Below are 23,513 nucleotides of genomic sequence, written 5' to 3' on the forward strand. Positions count from 1 at the left end.
CCCCTCGCCCCCCCCTCGCCCCCCCCCTCTCCCCCCCCCTCTCCCCCCCTCCTCTCCCCCCCCTCTCCCCCCCCCTCCTCCCCCCCTCTCCCCCCTCTCCCCCCCCCTCCCCCCCCCCTCCCCCCCCCCCCCTCCCCCCCCCCCCCCCTCCCCCCCCTCCCCCCCTCTCGCCCCCCCTCTCGCCCCCCTCTCGCCCCCCCTCTCGCCCCCCCCTCTCGCCCCCCCCCTCTCGCCCCCCCCTCTCGCCCCCCCCCTCTCGCCCCCCCCCCCTCTCGCCCCCCCCCTCTCGCCCCCCCCTCTCGCCCCCCCCCCTCTCGCCCCCCCTCTCGCACCCCTCTCGCCCCCCCTCTCGTTCCCCCCTCTCGTTCCCCCCTCTCGTTCCCCCCCTCTCGCCCCCCCCTCTCGCCCCCCCCTCTCGCCCCCCCCTCTCGTTCCCCCCTCTCGTTCCCCCCTCTCGTTCCCCCCTCTCGTTCCCCCCTCTCGTTCCCCCCCTCTCGCTCCCCCCCCTCTCGCTCCCCCCTCTCGCTCCCCCCTCTCGCTCCCCCCCCCTCGCACCCCCCTCGCACCCCCCCTCGCCCCCCCTCTCGCCCCCCCCTCTCGCCCCCCCTCTCGCCCCCCCTCTCGCCCCCCCCTCTCGCCCCCCCCTCTCGCCCCCCCCTCTCGCCCCCCCCCTCCTCGCCCCCCCCTCTCGCCCCCCCCTCTCGCCCCCCCCTCTCGCCCCCCCCTCTCGCCCCCCCCTCTCGCCCCCCCTCTCGCCCCCCCTCTCGCCCCCCCCTCTCGCCCCCCCTCTCCCCCCCCTCTCCCCCCCCCTCTCCCCCCCCTCGCCCCCCCCCCTCTCGCCCCCCCTCTCGCCCCCCCCTCTCGCCCCCCCCCTCGCCCCCCCCCCTCTCGCCCCCCTCTCGCCCCCCCCCTCGCCCCCCCCTCTCGCCCCCCCCCTCTCGCCCCCCCCTCTCGCCCCCCCTCTCGCCCCCCCTCGCCCCCCCTCTCGCCCCCCCCCTCGCCCCCCCCCTCGCCCCCCCCCTCGCCCCCCCCCTCGCCCCCCCCCTCGCCCCCCCTCTCGCCCCCCCTCTCGCCCCCCCTCCTCGCCCCCCCTCTCGCCCCCCCCTCTCGCCCCCCCCTCTCCCCCCCTCCCCCCCCCTCTCCCCCCCCTCTCCCCCCCCCTCTCCCCCCCCTCTCCCCCCCCCTCTCCCCCCCCCTCTCCCCCCCCTCTCCCCCCCTCTCCCCCCCCTCTCCCCCCCCTCTCCCCCCCCTCTCCCCCCCCCCTCTCCCCCCCTCTCCCCCCCCCTCTCCCCCCCCTCTCCCCCCCCTCTCCCCCCCCCTCCCCCCCCCTCTCCCCCCCCTCTCCACCCCCTCTCCCCCCCCTCCTCCCCCCCTCCCCCCCCTCTCGCCCCCCCCTCTCGCCCCCCCCTCTCGCCCCCCCCTCTCGCCCCCCCCTCTCGCCCCCCCCTCTCGCCCCCCCCTCTCGCCCCCCCCTCTCGCCCCCCCTCTCGCCCCCCCTCTCGCCCCCCCTCTCGCCCCCCCCCCCTCTCGCCCCCCTCTCCCCCCTCCTCCCCCCCTCTCCCCCCCCCCCCCTCCCCCCCCATCTCCCCCCCCTCTCCCCCCCCCTCTCCCCCCCCTCTCCCCCCCTCTCCCCCCCTCTCCCCCCCCTCCCCCCCCCCCCTCCCCCCCCTCTCCCCCCCCTCTCCCCCCCTCTCCCCCCCCCCTCTCCCCCCCCCTCTCCCCCCCCCTCTCCCCCCCCCCTCTCGCCCCCCCCCTCTCGCCCCCCCCTCTCGCCCCCCCCTCTCGCCCCCCCCTCTCGCCCCCCCCCTCTCGCCCGCCCTCTCGCCCCCCCCTCTCGCCCCCCCCCTCTCGTCCCCCCTCTCGCCCCCCCCTCTCGCCCCCCCCCTCTCGCCCCCCCCTCTCGCCCCCCCCTCTCGCCCCCCCCTCCTCGCCCCCCCCCTCTCGCCCCCCCCCTCTCGCCTCCCCCTCTCGCCCCCCCCTCTCGCCCCCCCCTCTCGCCCCCCCTCTCGCCCCCCCTCTCGCCCCCCCCTCTCGCCCCCCCCTCTCGCCCCCCCCCTCTCGCCCCCCCCTCTCGCCCCCCCCTCTCGCCCCCCCTCTCGCCCCCCCCCTCTCGCCCCCCCCTCTCGCCCCCCCCTCTCGCCCCCCCCCTCTCGCCCCCCCCTCTCGCCCCCCCTCTCGCCCCCCCTCTCGCCCCCCCCCTCTCGCCCCCCCCCTCTCGCCCCCCCCTCTCGCCCCCCCCCTCTCGCCCCCCCCTCTCGCCCCCCCCCTCGCCCCCCCCCCCTCTCGACTCCCCCCCCCCTCTCGCCCCCCTCTCTCATTCCCCCCCTCTCTTCCCCCCTCTTCCAGACATTAATGTACTGGTGTGTGATCTGCAGGAGCTGGAGCTGGAGCTGGCCCAACACAAGCACCTGACGGAGTATATAGCGCTGCACGTTGACAGGATGTACCAGCAGGTACACAACTGCATGGAGCCGGATGTACACCAGTCCACCTCCAGGTAATCCACAAAGCAACATGGTTTCACTCTGCGAGGCAACTCTCCCAGTCAGAGACACCCATCTCTCAATTGCTCTGGGATTGGCCTCCTATTCTGAGGGGTGCTTGTTCTCATGGGAAGAGGCTGTCATCGTTCAGTTGGACAGCTGGAAGCCCCTTCCCCAGTGCACCACCGTGCCCCACCTCTGTGAGCGGGGTGCTGGCCTGGCCCTTCACTCTCCAAAACGTGCCAGACCAGGGCAGAGGGTTCCTGGAAAGTCTCCCTTCCCGCACTTTAATCATGTGACATGTCTTTGGCAAAGGAAACATTATTGGAGGTAAATACTGGAGCCAGATCAGTCCAAAAACCACCAGGAACAGACCAAAATCTGGCCCATCGGAACAGGAAGAGGCCATTCAGTCCTTTACTCTGATACACAGGAACAGAAAACCATTCAGTCCCATTGCTTCAGCCTGTAACAGAGGAACAGGAGGAGAGCATATGGCCCCTTTCGCAAGCCTCTTACACCAAATCAGGATGAGGCCATTCATCCCACCGCTCGAGCCTGTTATATAGGAACAGGATGAGGCCATTCATTTCTGTGTGTTTTTCATACAGAAGCAGAGAGAGGTCTGGTGGTGTCCCCAGTGCCTGTTGCATTAGGAGCAGAAGATAGCTATTCAGCCATTCTGTGCATCACTGCTAATCTGTTTCCAATCTCCACTTACCCACTGAGAGTTCATAACGTTTCATACCTTACCCGAAGAAAAACATATTAATCTTGGTTTGGCAAGTTTCTATTGAACCTCTATCCTTGGTGTAAGCCCTAAAAGGACCCCCCAAAAGCACCCTGAACAACCAGGCTCCAGGTTGGAGAGCCCTTGTGTTGACCTCTAGTGATTGTAATCAGGTCATCCAGGTAGGTGTGAGAACATGAGTTCCCTGATTGGGGCTATTATCCTGGCTGACAGATATAAACAGGAGAGTCAGGAGTTCTGTTCACTCATAGAGTATAGTGCTGGAAAAGCACAGCAGGTCAGGCAGCATCCGAGGAGCAGCAGAGTCAAGGTTTCGGGCATAAACTCTTCATCAGGAATGTGTGGGGTGTGCCAAAGGGGGCTGAAAGATAAATGAGAGGGGTAGCAGGGCTGGGGGGCAGGTAGCTGAGAAGGCAATAATAAGATGAAGGTGGGGGGGGTGATTGTGAATAGGTGGGAGCAGATAGGTGGGAAGGAAAATGAACAGGTAGGACAGGTCATGAGGGCAGTACCGAATTGGAAGGTTGGATTTGGGATAAGTTTGTGGGGAGGGGAGATGTGGATACTTGTGAAATTGACATTGATTTCATGTGGTTGGAGGGTCCCAAGGCAGAAGGTGAGGCGTTCTTCCTCCAGGCGTCAGGTGGCTAGGATTTGGCGGTGGAGGAGGCCCAGGACTTGCATGTCCTTGGCAGAGTGGGAGGGGGAGTTGAAGTGGTCAGCCACAGGGCAGTCGTGTTGGTTGGTGCGGACATCCCAGAGATGTTCTCTGAAACGATCCCAAAGTTGGTGTCCTGTCTCCCCAGTGTAGAGCAAACTATATCGAGAGCAACGGACACAGTCGGTGAGGTGTGTGAAAGTACAAGTAAATCTCTGCTGGATGTGGAAAGGTCCTTTGGGGTTTGGATGGATGTGAGGGGGAATGTGTGGGTGCAGGTCTTACACCTTTTGCAGTGGCAGGGGAAGATGCTGGGAGTGGAGGAGGGTGGGTCGGTGGGGGAGGGACTTGGACCTAACGAGGACTGGGGAGGGGGGGGGACCTTGTTCTGTCCTTGTTGCGGTTGGACGGGTGCAGTTCAAAGGTGGAAGTGGAGAAGATGTGCTGGAGGGCATTGTTGACCACGTGGGAGGGGAAATTACCGTCCTTGAAATTGGACAACATCTGGGATGTTCTGGAGTGGAATTGCTTCTCCTGTGCGCAGATGTGTTGATGCGGAGGAATTGGGAATAAGGGATAGTGTTTTTACAAGGTGGGGGTGGATTGGGAGGAGGTGTTGTCCCTTTTTCAGCATAGTGATTGTAATGAGGGTAACCAGGTGGAATCTGAGTTCTCTGATTGGGGCTGTTAATCTGGAGAAAGGGAGGACTGCAGACGTTGGTGATCAGAGTCGAAAAGTGTGTTGCTGGAAAAGCACAGGCGCTCAGGCAGCATCCGAGGAGCAGGAGAGTCAATGTTTCAGGCATAAGCCCTCCGTCAGGAATGTGATCTCCTGCTGTTAATCTGGTCTAATCGGGGAGCCCTGGCTGACAGATATAAACAAGAGTTTCAGACATCCTGTTCACTCTGAGAGCTGGCTCTGAAGGAGCTGGATCAGCGTCAGGGACTCTCCACGTGGAAATAAAGGGGGATACCAGCCTTTGTGGAGTTATTTCCAACTCCAACTGCTGGAGAAAGTCATTTCTCTTGAAGGCTCTACCAATTCCTTTCATCATCATAAACATGTTGGTCTGGTCACCCATAATCATATCCTCATGCATTCCAGTAAATTTGCTTAATTCTCACTCTAAGACCAGTTGCCCAGAGTTGGTGCAGTTACTTCTGATGCGGTCGGACCCAAATCTTGGAAACCTGAAAAGTCACTTCCTCGCCTCTGTATTCCAGTTCTGTTGTGACAGAGTGTGGGTGCGAGAGTTCCTGTGTATGGGGAAACTCTTGTGGTTGTCCCCTGCCAGTGAGTTGCAGAAATTGAGAACAAACAGCAAAAAATAAATTTAATTCAAAGACATTTGGGCAGATGTTGCTGTTTTATCTGCAGATGTGTCTGATCCCGAGGCAGTTAAGCCCTGACCTGGAGTACCCTGTGTTTATGTTCCTGTTGCACATGGCCCTGATTTCTGCTCCGCTTGGGTGGAAAGAGAGCTGAAAGATGGGGAGGGGTTATATTGCAGAGTTGGGGTACAACTGTGCAGTGATGGAGACAAAGCTCAGAATCGAAACCTGCACAGAATGAACTGGGGAAGCTGTGATAATCTGGAATAAATTTGCTGTCTCTTTATTTGCAAGAGCACAGTCTGTAATGGTTCAGTGCACAGGGGCCTCTCACAGCAGTGTTTTAACTGACCTCTGTGTCCCTGGGCTGGGGAGATGTGGTGCTGTCTGGGAATTCTTTAGCATGTGTCTCCAGACAATGCATGAAGCATTATTGCAATGCCCTCAAGCACTCACTAGCTAGGATCCTGGGCGAAGGATGAGGTGTTGTGCAGCAGAAAGTATTTAAGAACAGAATCCAAAGCTGGGTGCTTAATCTAACTCCTGCCTCCCCAAAGCCTGTCCACCATCTACAAGGCACAAGTCAGGAGTGTGATGGAATCCTCCCCACTTGCCCTGGATGGGGGCAGCTCCAACAACACTCAAGAAGCTTGACACCATCCAGTACAAAGCAGCCGCTTGATTGGCACCACATCCACAAACACCCACTCCCTCCCCCACCGACACTCAGTAGCAGCAGTGTGTACCATCTACAAGATGCACTGCAGAAACTCACCAAAGACCCTCAGACAGCACCTTCCAAACCCATGGCCACTTCCATCTAGAAGGACAAGGGCAGCAGATACATGGGAACACCACCCCCTGCAAGTTCCCCTCTGAGCCCCTCACCATCCTGACTTGGAAATACATCGCCATTCCTTCAGTATCACTGGTCAAAATCCTGGAATTCCCTCCTTAAGGGCATTGTGGGTCAACCTACAGCACAGGGATTATAGCAGTTCAGGAAGGCAGCTCACCCCCACCTTCTCAAGGGGCAACTAGGGATGGGCAGTAAATACGGGCCCAGCCAGTAACACCCACATCCTGTGAAAGAGTTTTTTAAAGAAAATGTACTGCTGCCAGAGCGGTGTGTTAGAAGGAGCAATGTGATTGGGATTCCTGGCTCTGTGTGGGCCATCATACACTTTGAGGATTCATTGAACCTGTGGGAAGGGTCCAAAGATTCACATGAATCCGTCACGTTTGGCCCCCAATGCCCTTAGCCAAGGTGCTGGACTTTGTTAACTCCATGACTCTCCGTTGAATTTGCTGGAGATCTATTCCCTAGAAAAGGCAGACTGAGATGGGATTGAGTTTAAGAGCCGCGAGGTTATGCTGCAGCTCTATAAAGCCCTGGTTAGACCACACTAGGGATATTGTGTTCAGCTCTGTTTGCATCATTTTCGGAAGGATGTGGAAGCTTTAGAGAGGGTGCAGAGGAGATTTACCAGGATGCTGCCTGGACTGGAGGGCATATCTTATGAAGCAAGGTTGAGGGAGCGAGGGCTTTTCTCATTGGAGCGAAGAAGGATGAGAGGTGACTTGATCGAGGTGTACAAGATGTTGGGAGGCAGAGATAGTGGATAGTCAGAGACTTTTTCCCAGGCCAGAAATGTCTATCACGGGGAGCATAATTTTAAGGTGATTGGTGGAAGGTTTAAGGGAGATGTCAGAGGGATGTTCTTTCCACCAAGAGTGGTGGGTGTGTGGAATGCGCTTCCAGCAGTGGGAGTAGAGTCAGATACATTAGGGACATTTAAGTAACTCTTGGATAGGCACTTGGATGATAGTACAATGTAGGGTGTATAGGTTAGTCTGATCTTCAAATAAGATAAAAGGGCCTGTACTATGCTGTATTGCTCTATATTCTATGGGGGGTGTCCTGATGGATCCTAAAATATTATAATATTTGTTAAGCCTTCCAAATTGATAGTTTTTTGAGGAAGTGACAAAGATGATTCCTCAGGGTAGGGCAATGACTGCTGCCTACGTGGACTTCATTAAAGCATTCCACAAGGTCCCTCATTATCGGCTGATTGAGAAGATTAAGTCACATGGGATCCATGGTGATTTGGTAAGTCGGATACAAAATTGGTTTGGCTGTAGAAGAGAGAGGGTAGTTGAGGAGGAGTATTTTTCTGACTGGAGGTCTACGACAAGTGGTGTTCCATAAGTGTCAGTGCTGGGACCTTTGTTGCACATAAATGATTTGGATAAAAATATAGATAGAGTAATGGAGATGTACAGCATGGAAACAGACCCTTCGGTCCAACCTGTCCATGCCAACCAGATATCCCAACCCAATCTAGTCCCACCTGCCAGCACCCAGCCCATATCCCTCCAAACCCTTCCTATTCATATACCCATCCAAATGCCTCTTAAATGTTGCAATTGTACCAGCCACCACCACTTCCTCTGGCAGCTCATTCCATACACGTACCACCCTCTGTATGAAAAGTTGCCCCTTAAGTCTCTTTTATCTCTTTCCCCTCTCACCCTAAACCTATGCCCTCTAGTTCTGGATTTCCCTGTCTATTTATCGTTTCCATGCCCCTTATAATTTTGGAAACCTCTATGAGGTCACCCCTCAGCCTCCGACGCTGCAGGGAAAACAGCCCCAGCCTGTTCAGCCTCTCCCTGTAGCTCAGATCCTCCAACCCTGGCAACATCCTTGTAAATCTTTCCTGAACTCTTTCAAGTTTCACAACATCTTTCCGATAGGAAGGAGACCAGAATTGCACGCAATATTCCAACAGTGGCCTAACCAATGTCCTGTACAGCCGCAACATGACCTCCCAACCCCTGTACTCAATACTCTGGCTAATAAAGGAAAGCATACCAAACGCCTTCTTCACTATCCTATCTACCTGCGACTCCACTTTCAAGGAGCTATGAATCTGCACTCCAAGGTCTCTTTGTTCAGCAACACTCCCTAGGACCTTACCATTAAGTGTATAAGTCCTGCTAAGATTTGCTTTCCCAAAATGCAGCACCTCGCATTTAGCAGAATTAAACTCCATCTGCCACTTCTCAGCCCATTGGCCCATCTGATCAAGATCCTGTTGTAATCTGAGGTAACCCTCTTCGCTGTCCACCTCCAATTTTGGTGTCATCTGCAAACTTACTAACTATACCCCTTATGCTCACATCCAAATCATTTATGTAAATGACAAAAAGTAGAGGACCCAGCAGCGATCCTTGTGGCACTCCACTGGTCACAGGGCTTCAGTCTGAAAAACAACCCTCCACCACCACCTTCTGCCTTCTACCTTTGAGCCAGTTCTGTATCCAAATGGCTAGTTCTCCCTGTATTCCATGAGATCTAACCTTGCTCACCATCTCCCGTGGGGAATCTTATCGAACGCCTTACTGAAGTCCATATAGATCACATCTACCGCTCTGCCCTCATCAATCCTCTTTGTTACTTCCTCACAAAACTCAATCAAGTTTGTGAGACATGATTTCCCACGCACAAAGCCATGTTGACTATCCCTAATCAGTCCTTGCCTTTCCAAATACATGTACATCCTGTCCCTCAGGATTCCCTCCAACAACTTGCCCACCACTGACGTCAGGCTCACCGGTCCATAGTTCCCTGGCTTGTCTTTACTGCCCTTCTTAAACAGTGGCACCATGTTTGCCAACCTCCAGTCTTCCAGCACCTCACCTGTGACTAACGATGATACAAATATCTCAGCAAGAGGCCCAGCAATCACTTCTCTCGCTTACCACAGAGTTCTCGGGTACATCTTGGGGATTGATCCACCTTTACCCATTTCAAGACATCCAGCACTTCCTCCTCTGTAATATGGACATTTTGCAAGATGTCACCATCTATTTCCCTACAGTCTATATCTTCCATATCCTTTTCCACAGTAAATACTGACGCAAAATACTTATTTAGTATCTCCCCCATCTTTGGTCTGTTTAATAAGTTTGTACATGACATGAAAATTGATGGAGTTGTGGTTAATGAGGAAGCTTATCATAGGATACAGTAGAATGTAGATTAGTTGGAAAATTGGGTGGAGAAATGGCAGATGGGGTTTAATTCGGACAAGTGTGAGGTGATACATTTTGGGAGGTCAAATTCAAGAGGAAAGTATATTGTAAATGGCAGGACCCTTGGGAGCATTGATATACACAGGGATGATGGGGTCCAAGTCTCTCGCTCCCTGAAATTGGCAACAGAAGTGGATATAGTGGTGAAGAAGGCCAATGGCATGCTTGACTTCATTGGTTGGAGCATTGAGTGTAGAAGTTACAGTCTAAAACATTAGGCTACATTGAGAGGATGTGTGCACTCTATAGGAATGATATGGAGAGGGTGCAAAAGAGGTTTACCAGGATGTTGCCTGGATTAGAGTGTACAGGCCATTCTGGTAAAATATGTGTTTCATCAACGCAAATTGGCTATAACACAATTAACAAATTATGGACGCCATTTGGATAATGTGAACATTCTGCTGAACGATATTGTGATTTTATAAAGCACGGTTTTCCATAGCGGGTTTTCCATAGCGCGGTTTTCTATTGCGGTTTTCCGTGGCGCGGTTTTCTATTGTGATTTTCCACAGCGTGGTTTTCCATAGCACAGTTTTCTATAGTGGTTTTCTATAGTGGTTTTCTATAGTGGTTTTCTATTGCGGTTTTCTATTGCGGTTTTCCACAGCACGGTTTTCTATTGCGGTTTTCTATTGCGGTTTTCCACAGCACGGTTTTCCACAACACAGTTTTCTATAGTGGTTTTCTATTGCGGTTTTCCACAGCGCGGTTTTCTATTGCGGTTTTCCACAGCACAGTTTTCCATAGTGGTTTTCTTTATTGCGGTTTTCCACAGCACAGTTTTCCATAGTGGTTTTCTTTATTGCGGTTTTCCATAGCGCGGTTTTCTATTGCGGTTTTCCACAGCACAGTTTTCCATAGCGCCGTTTTCTATAGTGGTTTTCTTTATTGCGGTTTTCCATAGCGCGGTTTTCTATTGCAGTTTTCCGTGGCGCGGTTTTCCACAGCACGGTTTTCTATTGCGGTTTTCCGTAGCGCGGTTTTCTATAGTGATTTTCTATTGCGGTTTTCCACAGCGCGGTTTTCCATAGCACAGTTTTCTATAGTGGTTTTCTATTGCGGTTTTCCACAGCATGGTTTTCCATAGCGCGGTTTTCTATAGTGGTTTTCTTTATTGCGGTTTTCCATAGCGCGGTTTTCTATTGCGGTTTTCCATAGCGCGGTTTTCTATTGCAGTTTTCCGTGGCGCGGTTTTCCACAGCACGGTTTACTATTGCGGTTTTCCGTAGCGCGGTTTTCTATAGTGATTTTCTATTGCGGTTTTCCACAGCGCGGTTTTCCATACCACAGTTTTCTATAGTGGTTTTCTATTGCGGTTTTCCACAGCATGGTTTTCCATAGCGCGGTTTTCTATAGTGGTTTTCTTTATTGCGGTTTTCCATAGCGCGGTTTTCTATTGCGGTTTTCCGTGGCGCGGTTTTCCACAGCGTGGTTTTCTATTGCGGTTTTCCGTGGCGCGGTTTTCCATAGTGGTTTTCTATTGCGGTTTTCTATTGCGGTTTTCCACAGCGCGGTTTTCCATAGCACAGTTTTCTATAGTGGTTTTCTTTATTGCGGTTTTCCATAGCGTGGTTTTCTTTTTTGCGGTTTTCTGTGGCGCGGTTTTCTATAGTGATTTTCTTTATTGCGGTTTTCCGTAGCGTGGTTTTCTATAGTGATTTTCTTTATTGCGGTTTTCCATAGCGCGGTTTTCTATTGCGGTTTTCCATAGCGCAGTTTTCCATAGCACAGTTTTCTTTAGCGCGGTTTTCTATAGTGGTTTTCCGTAGCGCGGTTTTCTATAGTGGTTTTCCATAGCGCGGTTTTCTATTGCGGTTTTCCGTAGCGCGGTTTTCTATTGCGGTTTTCCGTAGCGCGGTTTTCTATCGTGCTTTTCTATTGCGGTTTTCCATAGCGCGGTTTTCCATAGCGCAATTTTCCATAGCGCGGTTTTCTATTGCGGTTTTCCGTAGCGCGGTTTTCTATTGCGGTTTTCCATAGCGCGGTTTTCCATAGCGCGGTTTTCCATAGCGTGGTTTTCTTTAGCGCGGTTTTCTATTGCGGTTTTCCATAGTGCGGTTTTCCATAGCACAGTTTTCTATAGCGCAGTTTTCCACAGCGCGGTTTTCTATTGCGGTTTTCCACAGCGCGATTTTCCATAGCGCGGTTTTCCATAGCACAGTTTTCTATAGCGCAGTTTTCCACAGCGCGGTTTTCTATTGCGGTTTTCCACAGCGCGGTTTTCCATAGCGCATTTTCTATAGCACAGTTTTCCACAGCGCGGTTTTCTATTGTGGTTTTCCAATGCAGTTTTCCACAGCGTGGTTTTCTATTGCGGTTTTCCGTAGCGCGGTTTTCTATAGTGATTTTCTATTGCGGTTTTCCATAGCGCGGTTTTCCATAGCGCGGTTTTCCATAGCACGGTTTTCCATAGCACAGTTTTCTTTAGCGCGGTTTTCTATTGCGGTTTTCCATAGCGCGGTTTTCCATAGCGCGGTTTTCCATAGCGCGGTTTTCCATAGCGCAGTTTTCTTTAGCGCGGTTTTCTATTGCGGTTTTCCATAGCGCGGTTTTCCATAGCGCAGTTTTCCACAGCGCGGTTTTCCACAGCGCGGTTTTCCATAGCGCGGTTTTCCATAGCGCGGTTTTCCATAGCACAGTTTTCTATAGCGCAGTTTTCCACAGCGCGGTTTTCTATTGCGGTTTTCCACAGCGCGGTTTTCCACAGCGCAGTTTTCTATAGCGCAGTTTTCCACAGCGCGGTTTTCTATTGCGGTTTTCCATAGCGCGGTTTTCCAATGCAGTTTTCCACAGCGTGGTTTTCTATTGCGGTTTTCCACAGCGCGGTTTTCTATTGCGGTTTTCCACAGCGTGGTTTTCCATAGCGCAGATTTCTATAGTGGTTTTCTATTGCGGTTTTCCATAGCGCGGTTTTCCAATGCAGTTTTCCACAGTGTGGTTTTCTATTGCGGTTTTCCACAGCGCAGTTTTCTATTGCGGTTTTCCATAGTGCGGTTTTCCACAGCGCGGTTTTCCAATGCAGTTTTCCACAGCGCGGTTTTCTGTTGCAGTTTTCCATAGCGCGGTTTTCTATTGCGGTTTTCCACAGCGCGGTTTTCTATTGCGGTTTTCCATAGCGCGGTTTACTGTAGCATGAGGCTGTAGAGGAACACAACAATCACACTATCGCAGAACATCCTGTATTAGCTACAGGGAGATGCTGGACAAACTTGGATTGCTTTAGCTGGAGTGTCGGAGGCTGAGGGCTGACCTGACAGAAGTGCACAAAATTATGAGGGACATGGATCGGGTGGATAATCGGAGTCTTTTTCCCAGGGTGAAAATATCCAAATTTAGCGGTCATAGGTTTAAGGAGAGAGGAGAGTTTAACTGAGATAAGGCTGTGAGTGCCTGGAATGTGCTTCCAAGGGAGGTGGTAGAAGCAGATAGTACAGCAATGTTGAGGTTAGATTAGATTCTCTCCAGTGTGGAAACAGGCCCTACGGCCCAACAAGTCCACACCGACCTGCCAAAGAGAAACCCACCCAAACCCATTCCCCTACCCTATATTTACCCCTGACTAATGCATCTATCACTACGGGCAATTTTAGCATGGCCAATTCACCTGACCTGCACATCTTTGGATTATGGGAGGGAACCAGAGCACCCAGAGGAAACCCACACAGACACAGGGAGAATGTGTAAACTCCACACAGACAGGCGGGAATCGAACCCAGGACCCTGGTGCTGAGAGACAGCCGTGCTAACCACTGAGCACCCGTAAAGGCAGTTAGACAGAGACATGAACAGGCAGGGAACAGAGGGAAATGGAACATGTGCAGGCAGTTAGCATTAGTTTAGAATGGCATCATGGTGGGCCAAAGGGCCTGTTCCAAGGCTGTACTGTTCTATGTTTTATGACAATAGAATTTGATACAAGATATTCCCATTTGTGCATGAGTCCTTAATCCGTGGGGTGGTCAGGTGGAAATCTCTTTCCCGAGAGAGTGATGTGAGTGTGGAATTCTGCACGCTGGATGGAGTGATTGTCACCAATCAAATACATTTAAAGCTGCAGAAACACAGGAGTTTGAAAAGGAAAAAGGATTGTGTTGAGGGAATGAGATGAAAATTCCAGCATGGACCATTGGGCTGAATAGCCTGTTTCTGTAATTTGAAATCAATGTGATTCTGTGTATGTGTGTACGAGTTCACTAACCGGGATAGAGCTGGGAGGGGGTTATGTTCGACGTTGCTGAACTAATTACCATGCTGCGGTTTACTGTCTCCAGGTGGCAGGGATGATGGGCAGGCTGCAGAGTTAGGAATTGCTTCTGGTTAACTGTGTCTGTCTGTCTGTGATACAGCTCCTCGAGGGATATCCTCCAGCTCACAGACACAATGGCAGCAGAACTGCAAGGGTTACCCGGCCATGACGATCAGGTGGCTGCAACCTGGCAACGCGTCCAACGAGAAACGGAGGGCCGCCTGAAGCTTCTAGAAGATTCTCTCGTGCAAGGCTTGGCATCACAGGTCAGTGCATCCCATCATCTCAAAGGAAAATCGAAAGTAATGACCTCTCCAATGTTGTAAGGCCCTGTGGGTAAGAATGCTTACAGAATACTGAGAGTGGACATGGAGAGTCCACAAGTCGGAGAGACTAGGACCCGAGGGCACAGCCACAGAGGCAATCCTTTGGAACTATGAAGAGGTGGAATTTCTTCGGCCAGAGAGTGGGGAATCTGTGGAACTCATTGGTGCAGAGAGCTGTGGAGGTCAAGTCATTGAATGTATTTAAGACAGAGATAGATAGGTTTTTGATTAGAAAATGGGTAAAAGGTTTTAGGAATAAGGCAGGAGAATGGGTTTGAGAAATATATCAGCCAGGAGTGAATGACAAATAATTATTGATGGACCGAATGGCCTAACCCTGTTCCTGTGATTCATGGTGTTCTGGTCGGACTGGGACGCTCTCTGATGATGTGAAATTGATGTGTTCACAAGTTTATCACGTTTCACCAGATATCCTAAATTGATCTAGTCCCATTTGCCAGCACCTGGCCCATATCCCTCTAAACACTTCCTATTCATGCACCTGTCCAGATGCCTTTTAAATGTTGTAATTGTACCAACTTCCACTGGCAGCTCATTCGATAAGTCTACCACTCTGTGAACAAGTTGCCCCTAGGTCCCTTTTAAATCTTTTCCCTGTCACCCTAAACCTATGCCCTCTAGTTATAGAGTCATAGACATGTACAGCATGGAAACAGACCCTTCAGTCCAACCCGTCCATGCCGACCAGATATCCCAACCCAATCTAGTCCCACCTGCCAGCACCCGGCCCATATCCCTCCAAACCCTTCCTATTCATATACCCTTCCAAATGCCTCTTAAATGTTGCAATTGTACCAGCCTCCACCACATCCTCTGGCAGCTCATTCCATACACGTACCACCCTCCGCGTGAAAAAGTTGCCCCTTAGGTCTCTTTTATATCTTTCCCCTCTCACCCTAAACCTATGCCCTCTTGTTCTGGACTCCCCGATCCCAGGGAAAAGACTTTGCCTATTTATCCTATCCATGCCCCTCATAATTTTGTAAACCTATATAAGGTCACCCCTCAGCCTTCGACGCTCCACGGAAAACAGCCCCAGCCTGTTCAGCCTCTCCCTATAGCTCAAATCCTCCAACCTTGGCAACGTCCTTGTAAATCTTTTCTGAACCCTTTCAGGTTTCACAACATCCTTCCTATTGCAGAGAGACCAGAATTGTATGCAGTATTCCAAAAGTGGCCTAACTAATGTCTGGTACAGCAGCAATATGACCTCCCAACTTCTTTACTCAATGCACTGACTAGTAAAGGCGATTGTATCAAATGTTACCTTCACTATTCTATCTACCTGTGACTCCATTTCAAGGAACCTTCATGCCAAGGTCTCTTTGTTCAGTAACATCTCCCAGGACCTTACAGTTATGTGCACGTGATAGAGAAAGGTAGCACACAAATGTAGCAGGGAATCAGGAAGTTGAATGGAACATTGGCCTATATTTCAAGAGGTTGGAGATAAAAGTAGGGAAGTCTTACTGCAACTGGACAAGGGGCTGGGAGATCACATCAGGAGCACTGTGAGCAGTTTTGGTTCCTTTATTTAGGAAAAGATACCATTTCATTGGAAACAGTTCAGAGAAGGTTTACTCGGATGACCCCAGGTATGGAGGGATGTCTTATGAACAAAGGTTAAACTGGTTGACTCTCTACTTATTGAGATTTAGAAGAATGAGAGATGACCACTCTGAAATATTTAGGATTCTTAGGGTCAATGCAGAGAGGATGTTTCCCCTCATGAGAGAGTCTAGGACCAGAGGGCACTGTCTCAGAATAAAGGGCTGTGAATTTCAGACGGAGATGAGGAGGAATTTCTTCTCTCTGAGGGTTGAGAGTCCTTAGGATCTCCGTTGCACAGAGCACTGTGGAGGCAGAGTCCCAATGTATAGATAGATCAATTCTGAGACAGATTCTTGATCAACAGGAGAATCAATGGGGAGAGGTCAGGAAAATGGACGTGAGGAATGTTGTTCAGCTGTTGAATAGTCTACTCCTGTTCCTTGCAGCCTAATGGTTTTCACACTCCTACTCAGTCTTGTATCCCCGATCTCTGTAACTTCCTCCAGCCCCTATACTCCTCCCTATCTCTGTCACCGCCTCCAGCCCCTACACCCCTCCCTATCTCTGTCACTCCCTCCAGCCCTTACACCCCCTCCCTATCTCTGTAACCCCCTCCAGCCCCTACACCCCTTCCCTATCTCTGTCACACCCTCCAGCCCCTACACGCCCTCCCTATCTCTGTCACCCCCTCCAGCCCCTTCACCCCCTCCAGCCCCTACACCCCCTCCCTGTCTCTGTCACATCCTCCAGCTCCTACACCCCCTCCCTATCTCTGTCACCCCCTCCAGCCCCTACACCCCCTCCCTGTCTCTGTCACACCCTCCAGCCCCTACACCCCCTCCCTGTCTCTGTCACACCCTCCAGCCCCTACACCCCCTCCCTATCTCGTGACTCCTCCAGCCCCTACACCCCTTCCCTATCTCTGTCACACCCTCCAGCCCCTACCCCCCCTCCCTATCTCTGTCACCCCCTCCAGCCCCTTCACCCCCTCCAGCCCCTACACCCCTCCCTGTCTCTGTCACACCCTCCAGCTCCTACACCCCCTCCCTATCTCTGTCACCCCCTCCAGCCCCTACACCCCCTCCCTGTCTCTGTCACACCCTCCAGCCCCTACACCCCCTCCCTATCTCTGTCACCCCCTCCAGCCCCTACACCCCCTCCCTGTCTCTGTCACACCCTCCAGCCCCTACATCCCTCCCTATCTCTGTCACACCCTCCAGCCCCTACACCCCCTCCCTGTCTCTGTCACACCCTCCAGCCCCTACACCCCCTCCAGCCCCTACACCCCCTCACTGTCTCTGTCACACCCTCCAGCCCCTACACCCCCTCCCTGTCTCTGTCACACCCTCCAGCCCCTACACCCCCTCCCTGTCTCTGTCACCCCCTCCAGCCCCTACACCCCCTCCCTATCTCTGTCACACCCTCCAGCCCCTACACCCCCTCCCTGTCTCTGTCACACCCTCCAGCCCCTACACCCCCTCCAGCCCCTACACCCCCTCCCTATCTCTGTCACACCCTCCAGCCCCTACACCCCCTCCCTGTCTCTGTCACACCCTCCAGCCCCACATGTCTCTGAGATTTGGCTTGAGGAATATTCCCAGATATAGTCTTCATCACTGGCAATACTACCTTCAACTTCCTGGGTTCTAAACTCTGGAATTCCATCCCATCTCTGAAGACACTGAATGAATACTTTTCTTCAGTATTCACTCAGGAACAGGGCATTGTTGTCGATGAGAATACTGAGGCACAAATAAGTAGAATGGATGGCTTTGAGGTATGTAGAGAAGAGGTGTTGGAAATCCTGGAAAAGGTGAAAATAGATAAGTCCCCTGGGCCTGATGGCATTTATCCTAGGATTCTCTGGGAAGCAAGGGAGGAGATTGCAGAGCCATTGGCCTTGATTTTTATGTCCTCTTTGTCTACAGGAGTAGTCCCAGAAGACTGGAGGATAGCAAATGTGGTTCCCTTGTTCAAAAAGGGGAGTAGGGATAGCCCTAGTAACTATAGGCCGGTGAGTCTCACTTCTGTTGTGGGCAAAGTCTTAGAGAGAATTGTAAGGGATAGGATTTATGCACATCTAGATAGGAATAATGTGATCAAGGATAGTCAGCATGGTTTTGTGAAGGGCAAGTCGTGCCTCACAAACCTTATTGAATTCTTTGAAAAGGTGACGAAGGAGGTTGATGAGGGGAAAGCGGTAGATGTGGTATATATGGATTTTAGTAAGGCGTTTGATAAGGTTCCCCATGGTAGGCTACTGCAGAAAATACGGAGATATGGCATTGAGGGTGAGTTGGAGGTTTGGATTAGGAATTGGCTGGATGGAAGAAGACAGAGGGTAGTAGTTGATGGCAAAGTTTCTTCATGGAGTGCCGTCACTAGCGGTGTTCCGCAAGGATCTGTTTTGGGACCATTGCTGTTTGTCATTTTTATAAATGACCTGGAAGAGGGGTTAGAAGGTTGGGTGAGCAAGTTTGCGGATGATACGAAAGTCGGAGGAGTTGTTGACAGTGAGGAAGCATGTGGCAGGTTACAGCAGGATATAGAGAAGCTGCAGAGCTGGGCAGAAAGGTGGCAGATGGAATTCAATGTAGCTAAGTGCGAGGTGATTCACTTTGGGAAGAATAACAAAAAGATGGGGTACTGGGCTAATGGTCGGATACTTGGTAGTGTGGATGAGCAGAGGGATCTTGGTGTCCATGTACACAGATCTCTGAAAGTTGCCACCCAGGTAAATAGTGCGGTGAGGAAGGCATATGGCGTACTGGCTTTTATTGGTAGAGGAATTGAGTTCCGGAGTCCTGAGGTCATGATGCAGTTGTATAAGACTCTGGTACGGCCGCATCTGGAATATTGTGTGCAGTTTTGGTCGCCATACTATAGGAAGGATGTGGAGGCATTGGAACGGGTGCAGAGGAGGTTTACCAGGATGTTGCCTGGTATGGAAGGAAAATCGTATGAGGAAAGACTGAGGCACTTGGGGCTGTTTTCACTAGAGAAAAGAAGGTTTAGGGGTGACTTGATTGAGGTGTACAAGATGATTAGGGGGTTAGATAGGGTCAGTATGAACCTTTTCCCGCGTATTGAGTCGGGTATTACAAGGGGGCATAGCTTTAAATTAAGGGGGGGTAGATATAGGACTGATGTTAGGGGTAGGTTCTTCACTCAGCGAGTCGTTAGTTCATGGAATGCCCTGCCAGTAACAGTGGTGGACTCTCCCTCTTTATGGGCATTTAAGAGGGCATTGGATAGGTATATGGAGGATAGTGGGTTAGTGTAGTTTAGGTGGGCTTGGATCGGCGCAACATCGAGGGCCCAAGGGCCTGTACTGCGCTGTATTCTTCTATGTTCTATGTTCTATGTTCTATGTTCTATCTCGCTCTCTTGGTCTCTCTTTCTCAGTCTCTCTCTCTCTATTTCTCTCTCACTCTATTTCTCTCTCTATTTCTCTCTCTCTCTCTTTTTCTCTCTCTCTCTTTCTGTGTCTCTGTCTCCAGCACTTTCTGTTTTTATTCCTAATATCTCCTTATGTGATTCAATGTTAATTCTTTATGGACAATTTGGAATGCAGTAAAGGCCATTTGGCCTGATTTGGTGTATGCTGCTGTTCCTGCTCAATGTGAACCTCCTCCTAACTGATGTCATCAGCATCTCCTTCCATTTCCCTTTCTCCCTCGTGTGTTTATGTAACTTCTCCTGAAGTACATTGACACCGTTCACTTCAACTGTTCCCTATAGTGCAGGTTTTACTCCGGTTCCACAATTGTGAAGAGCCTTGAGAACCTTCAGGATGTTAATGGCTCTACATAAATGCAAATAATTGTTGCTTATTTTCCAGCCAGCCCAGATTGCCGAGAGTTGACATCTTCTCTATCTGCCGCATGTGGTTTATGAGTTGCTGACTTCCATGTGTTAGCCAGGGGTCATCTTGGGTTGTGGTGGCACAGTGCCCAGTGAATGTGTGCTCACTGATCCAAAGCTGATGTTCACTTGGCACAGAATTGAAAGGCCAAAATACTGTGGATGCTGGAAGCCTGGAGTAAAACCGCAGCGCTCAGTACGGCAGACAGCATTCCTGGAGGGAGAGACTGAACCAACATTTAAGGCGTTTAAATAAAGGGAGCGAGACAGAAAGCAGGAAACGACAGGCTGTGAGCTTAATATTTGTCACAGGGACATTGTTAGAAGCTATTAGTAATGACATTGTAGCAGGATATTTCTAAAACTTCCAAGTAATCAGGTGTACTTAGATTTCAAGAAGGCACTTGGGAATTTGTCGTATCAAATATTTCTGCAGAAAGTAGGGGTTAAGGTGTAGGGGTATCAGACTCTTGGACTAACAGGAAGCAGAGAGTAGGATTGGGCTTTTACAGGTTGGCAAAGTGGGACCTCTACTGTTTACAATTTTGTATAAATGACTTGGATGAAGGAATTGAAGGAGGCACGGTGACTCAGTGGTTAGCACTGCAGCCTCACAGTACCAGGGACCCGGCTTCGATTCCAGCCTCGAGCGACTGTCTGTGTGGAGTTTGCACATTCTCCCCGTGTCTGCGTGGGTTTCCTCCCACAGCCTGAAGATGTGCAGATTCGGGTGGATTGGCCGTGGGAAATGTGGAGTTACAAGGAAAGGATAAGGGTGCTGCTTCTGGGCAACATGACATCCCAACTCAAGGTGTATGTGGATGAAACGCGCTGGTTTGCAGGAGAAGTTGCCTTGTCCTCCGCAGCTGAGAACCTGGTTTCCCAGATCACGCTGACAGCTTCTGCTACTTGCTTTCCTACTGGCTGATCATTCCTGCAGTCAGTCTTTGAGTGACTGGGTACAGTCATCCCAAGAGGGACTGTGTTGGATTTGTCATGAGAGTACGTTATTATTTATAGGGGTTTCCTGTAACTGTGTAAGGTGTTATCAAAAAGTGGTCTCTAAGTTTGTTACTATTCTCAGGAAGGCTCTGAGCCAATGGTTACCAAGAGTCCCTATAGTCCAGAAAGAGAGCATTTGGCCCATCAAGTTTGCACTGACACCACAAAGACCCAGCCCCCTACTTATCCCTGTAACTCCACACTTCCCTTGGCTAATGTATCCCAACCTGCACGCCTTTGGAATGTGGGAGGAAACCCACGCAGACACGGGAGAGAATGTGCAAACTCCACCCAAGGCGGGAATCGAACCTGGGTCCCTGGCGCTGTGAGGCAGCAGTGCTAACCACTGAGCCACCATGCTGCCCTAAGTCAGATCACTCCAACATTTCATGTGATCAGTCTCATGCTGGTGTTTTTAGGATCTTGCTGAGTGAGTTATAACATTATAACAGGGACCACACTTGAAAAACACTTCAGGAAGGTCCCTAAACATCATGGCAGCCCAGTTCTCTGTTCTTTGAAGAGTATGTCATTTTTTGCCTTTTCAGGTGTCGCTCACAGCTGGGAGTGTACACAATGTCCGTGGAGTCTCGTCACCGGCACCATCACCGGCAGCTGCAGAGGAGCTGAGTGTGTGGGTAACTCAGCTTGGTCTGCTGGCCCAGGAGGCAACTGCTGTCCCCACACAGGGGCAGGTGGGTCATACAGTCACTGTACACAGAGGGGAGGCAGTGAAGATAGAACATTCAACCTGGCCTCGCAGCTAGGCTTCTCCATTCATGCTAACATCATTGTAAATCTTCTCTGTACCTTCACCAGTGTGATCATATCTTTCCAGTAATGTTGGCACCAGACCTGGCTATGTTTATCGACAATGCATGGCAACTTTACTCTGTATCTAACCCCTCACTGTCTCTGTCCCTGGGAGTGTTTGATGGGGGACAGTGCATGGAAACTTTACTCTGTATCTAACCCCATGCTGTCCCTGTCCCGGGAGTGTTTGATGGGGACAGTGTAGAGAGAGCTTTACTCAGTATCTAACCCCATGCTGTCCCTGTCCCTGGGAGTGTTTGATGGGGACAGAGTAGAGGGAGCTTTACTCAGTATCTAACCCCGTGCTGTTTCTGTCCTGGGAGGATTTGATGGGGGACAGTGTAGAGGGAGCTTTACTCTGTATCTAACCTTGTGCTGTTTCTGTCCTGGGAGGATTTGATGGGGGACAGTGTAGAGGGAGCTTTACTCTGTATCTAATCCCATACTGTCTCTGAGCTGGCAGTGTTTGATGGGGACCATGTTGAGGGAACTTTACAACGCAGTTAGATACAGACGAACAATTTGTCCTGTAACGTGTGCATTGTGAGCACTATGCGCCTTTTCAATGGGTCCTTTACTATCTTTTACATTGCTCAGGGTGAGTGTGTAACATTGGAGAGGCGTTTGCAGGATACCACGCTCTGGATCAGCCAGTGGTTAGATGCTGCGGAGGAAAGAATTTACTCCTCCAGCCCGATACCTGTTGAAGAAGCAGAACAGCAGCTGGAATATCACCAGGTACTGGCCCAGGCCGCGTGAAGTTCATTGTAACACCGGAATCTAATCCGAAAGTTTGAGGACATTTTTAGAATAACGGATACCATGAGTGCAAACTGCAATCTTACCAAGAGCTATATATATATATAATATGTATGTATGCAAAAGCAGATTCCTGGTGTCACAACATACCTGGGTAGAGGGTGTTGACAATTGGGCTCCATGACTTGTCACGCAGTGTATAAATGTATAAAATTCCAATGAGACCATTCAAAATATCCAATTTACTGACTGACTGTTCCTCAAGGCAAGACCAATCCTCACCAGCTTTCTTCAGTAACTCTAAAATAACTTTTTATTGTAATGCTCAGCTTTAACAAGAGGTGTTCTCGTTTATCCAGCTTAATTCCCACCCCTTCAAAACCCCCACAGACACCCCGTCCAACACATGCACTGAGTAGAGAAAGAATAAAGACAGGGTTAACAAAGTTCCAGAGATACAGCCCAGGCCACAAAGTGAAAAGGCCACTTTCCCTCTCAGTCCTTTCGATTTTTGTAACTGTGAAGTGCTGTTCTCTCGACTTGGACAGTCACCCTTCGATTCAGTGGTTAGTCAGGGGCAATTGGATCTATTCATTTGTGAATTCTATCTTTTAAGCTTTCTTGGTTTTTGTCTTTTTCCCCAAACAGAGAAACACTGTCTGTCTTCTCACAGTTCTTTCTAAAGTTCAACCAATCAAAGGGCTGATGTCAGGCGATGCGTGACAGTGTGGCACTCCCTCAGCACTGACCCTCTGACGGTGCGGCGCTCCCTCTACCCTGCAGTTTAAATATCAGTTCAGATTATGTGATGTTGATGGTCTAAGGTTTGAACTCTTGACTCTCTGCCTCAGGAATAAGGCTGCTACAACATCAAACAATGTCTGAGAGCCACGTGGACTGGGCACCATTGACAGGGGAATCCAGCTGGATCTTGTTTTTGATATGATTTATTATCACATGTACCTAGGTACAGTGAAAAGTTCTGTTTCTTGTACAGTACAGGCAGTTCATACCATACAAAGTGCGTAGAACAGAGTGAGGAATATACTGTTATGGCGGGAGAGAAGGTGCACAGAGCGAGATTTAAGAGTCCGTTTAGAAACCCAGTAACAGTAGGGATGAAGCTGTTCTTGACTGTGAATGGTGACTGTATTCAGTCCTGAAGCTGAGAGGGTTTATCTGTCGCTGATTGTGTGTTCCAGCTGCTGGCTGCTACCCTGGAGAGAGTTCACCATGAGCTGAGTGAGCAGTGCTCTGTACTGGAGCAGCCACACCAAGCTGGGGAACAGATTAGTGCCCCAGCCCTGCAGTGTCTGGCCACTTTACAGAGAAGGCTGAAGCTGTTGCAGGCTGCACACTCCACAGTGAGCCAGTCACTGACCGACAGGATGAGACACATCACTCTGTATCAGGTAAGGCTCAGTCTGCAGTACCCTCATCCCTTTCCGTTGTGATACGCTTGCTTCAGTTCTGACAGAGTCCTGTACTTTGGCCTTTTTCCCCTTTTAGTCAGGCATTCCCCACTAAACAATCCAATATCTCTTACTGTTTTTAAAAGTTCATGAGTTATTTTAAGTAAAGCAGATGATGATTAAGGCACTGT

General features: G+C 51.2%; 1 protein-coding gene across 1 annotated transcript in view; it reads left to right on the forward strand.

The window, feature by feature from the left end:
* Positions 1–23,513, forward strand: part of LOC122547709 (uncharacterized) — a 609,753-nt gene that overhangs the window by 328,936 nt on the left and 257,304 nt on the right. The window contains exons 51-55 of the mRNA XM_087989511.1: positions 2,376–2,497; positions 13,675–13,840; positions 20,887–21,033; positions 21,749–21,889; positions 23,113–23,322. Coding sequence (XP_087845637.1) covers positions 2,376–2,497; positions 13,675–13,840; positions 20,887–21,033; positions 21,749–21,889; positions 23,113–23,322 — 786 coding nt within the window. The remainder of the gene's footprint in view (positions 1–2,375; positions 2,498–13,674; positions 13,841–20,886; positions 21,034–21,748; positions 21,890–23,112; positions 23,323–23,513) is intronic.

This window comes from Chiloscyllium plagiosum, unplaced genomic scaffold, assembly GCF_037043375.1.
Source record: "Chiloscyllium plagiosum isolate Xiang-an unplaced genomic scaffold, Cpla_swu_hap1 HiC_scaffold_8, whole genome shotgun sequence".
Taxonomy (NCBI): Eukaryota; Metazoa; Chordata; class Chondrichthyes; order Orectolobiformes; family Hemiscylliidae; genus Chiloscyllium; species Chiloscyllium plagiosum.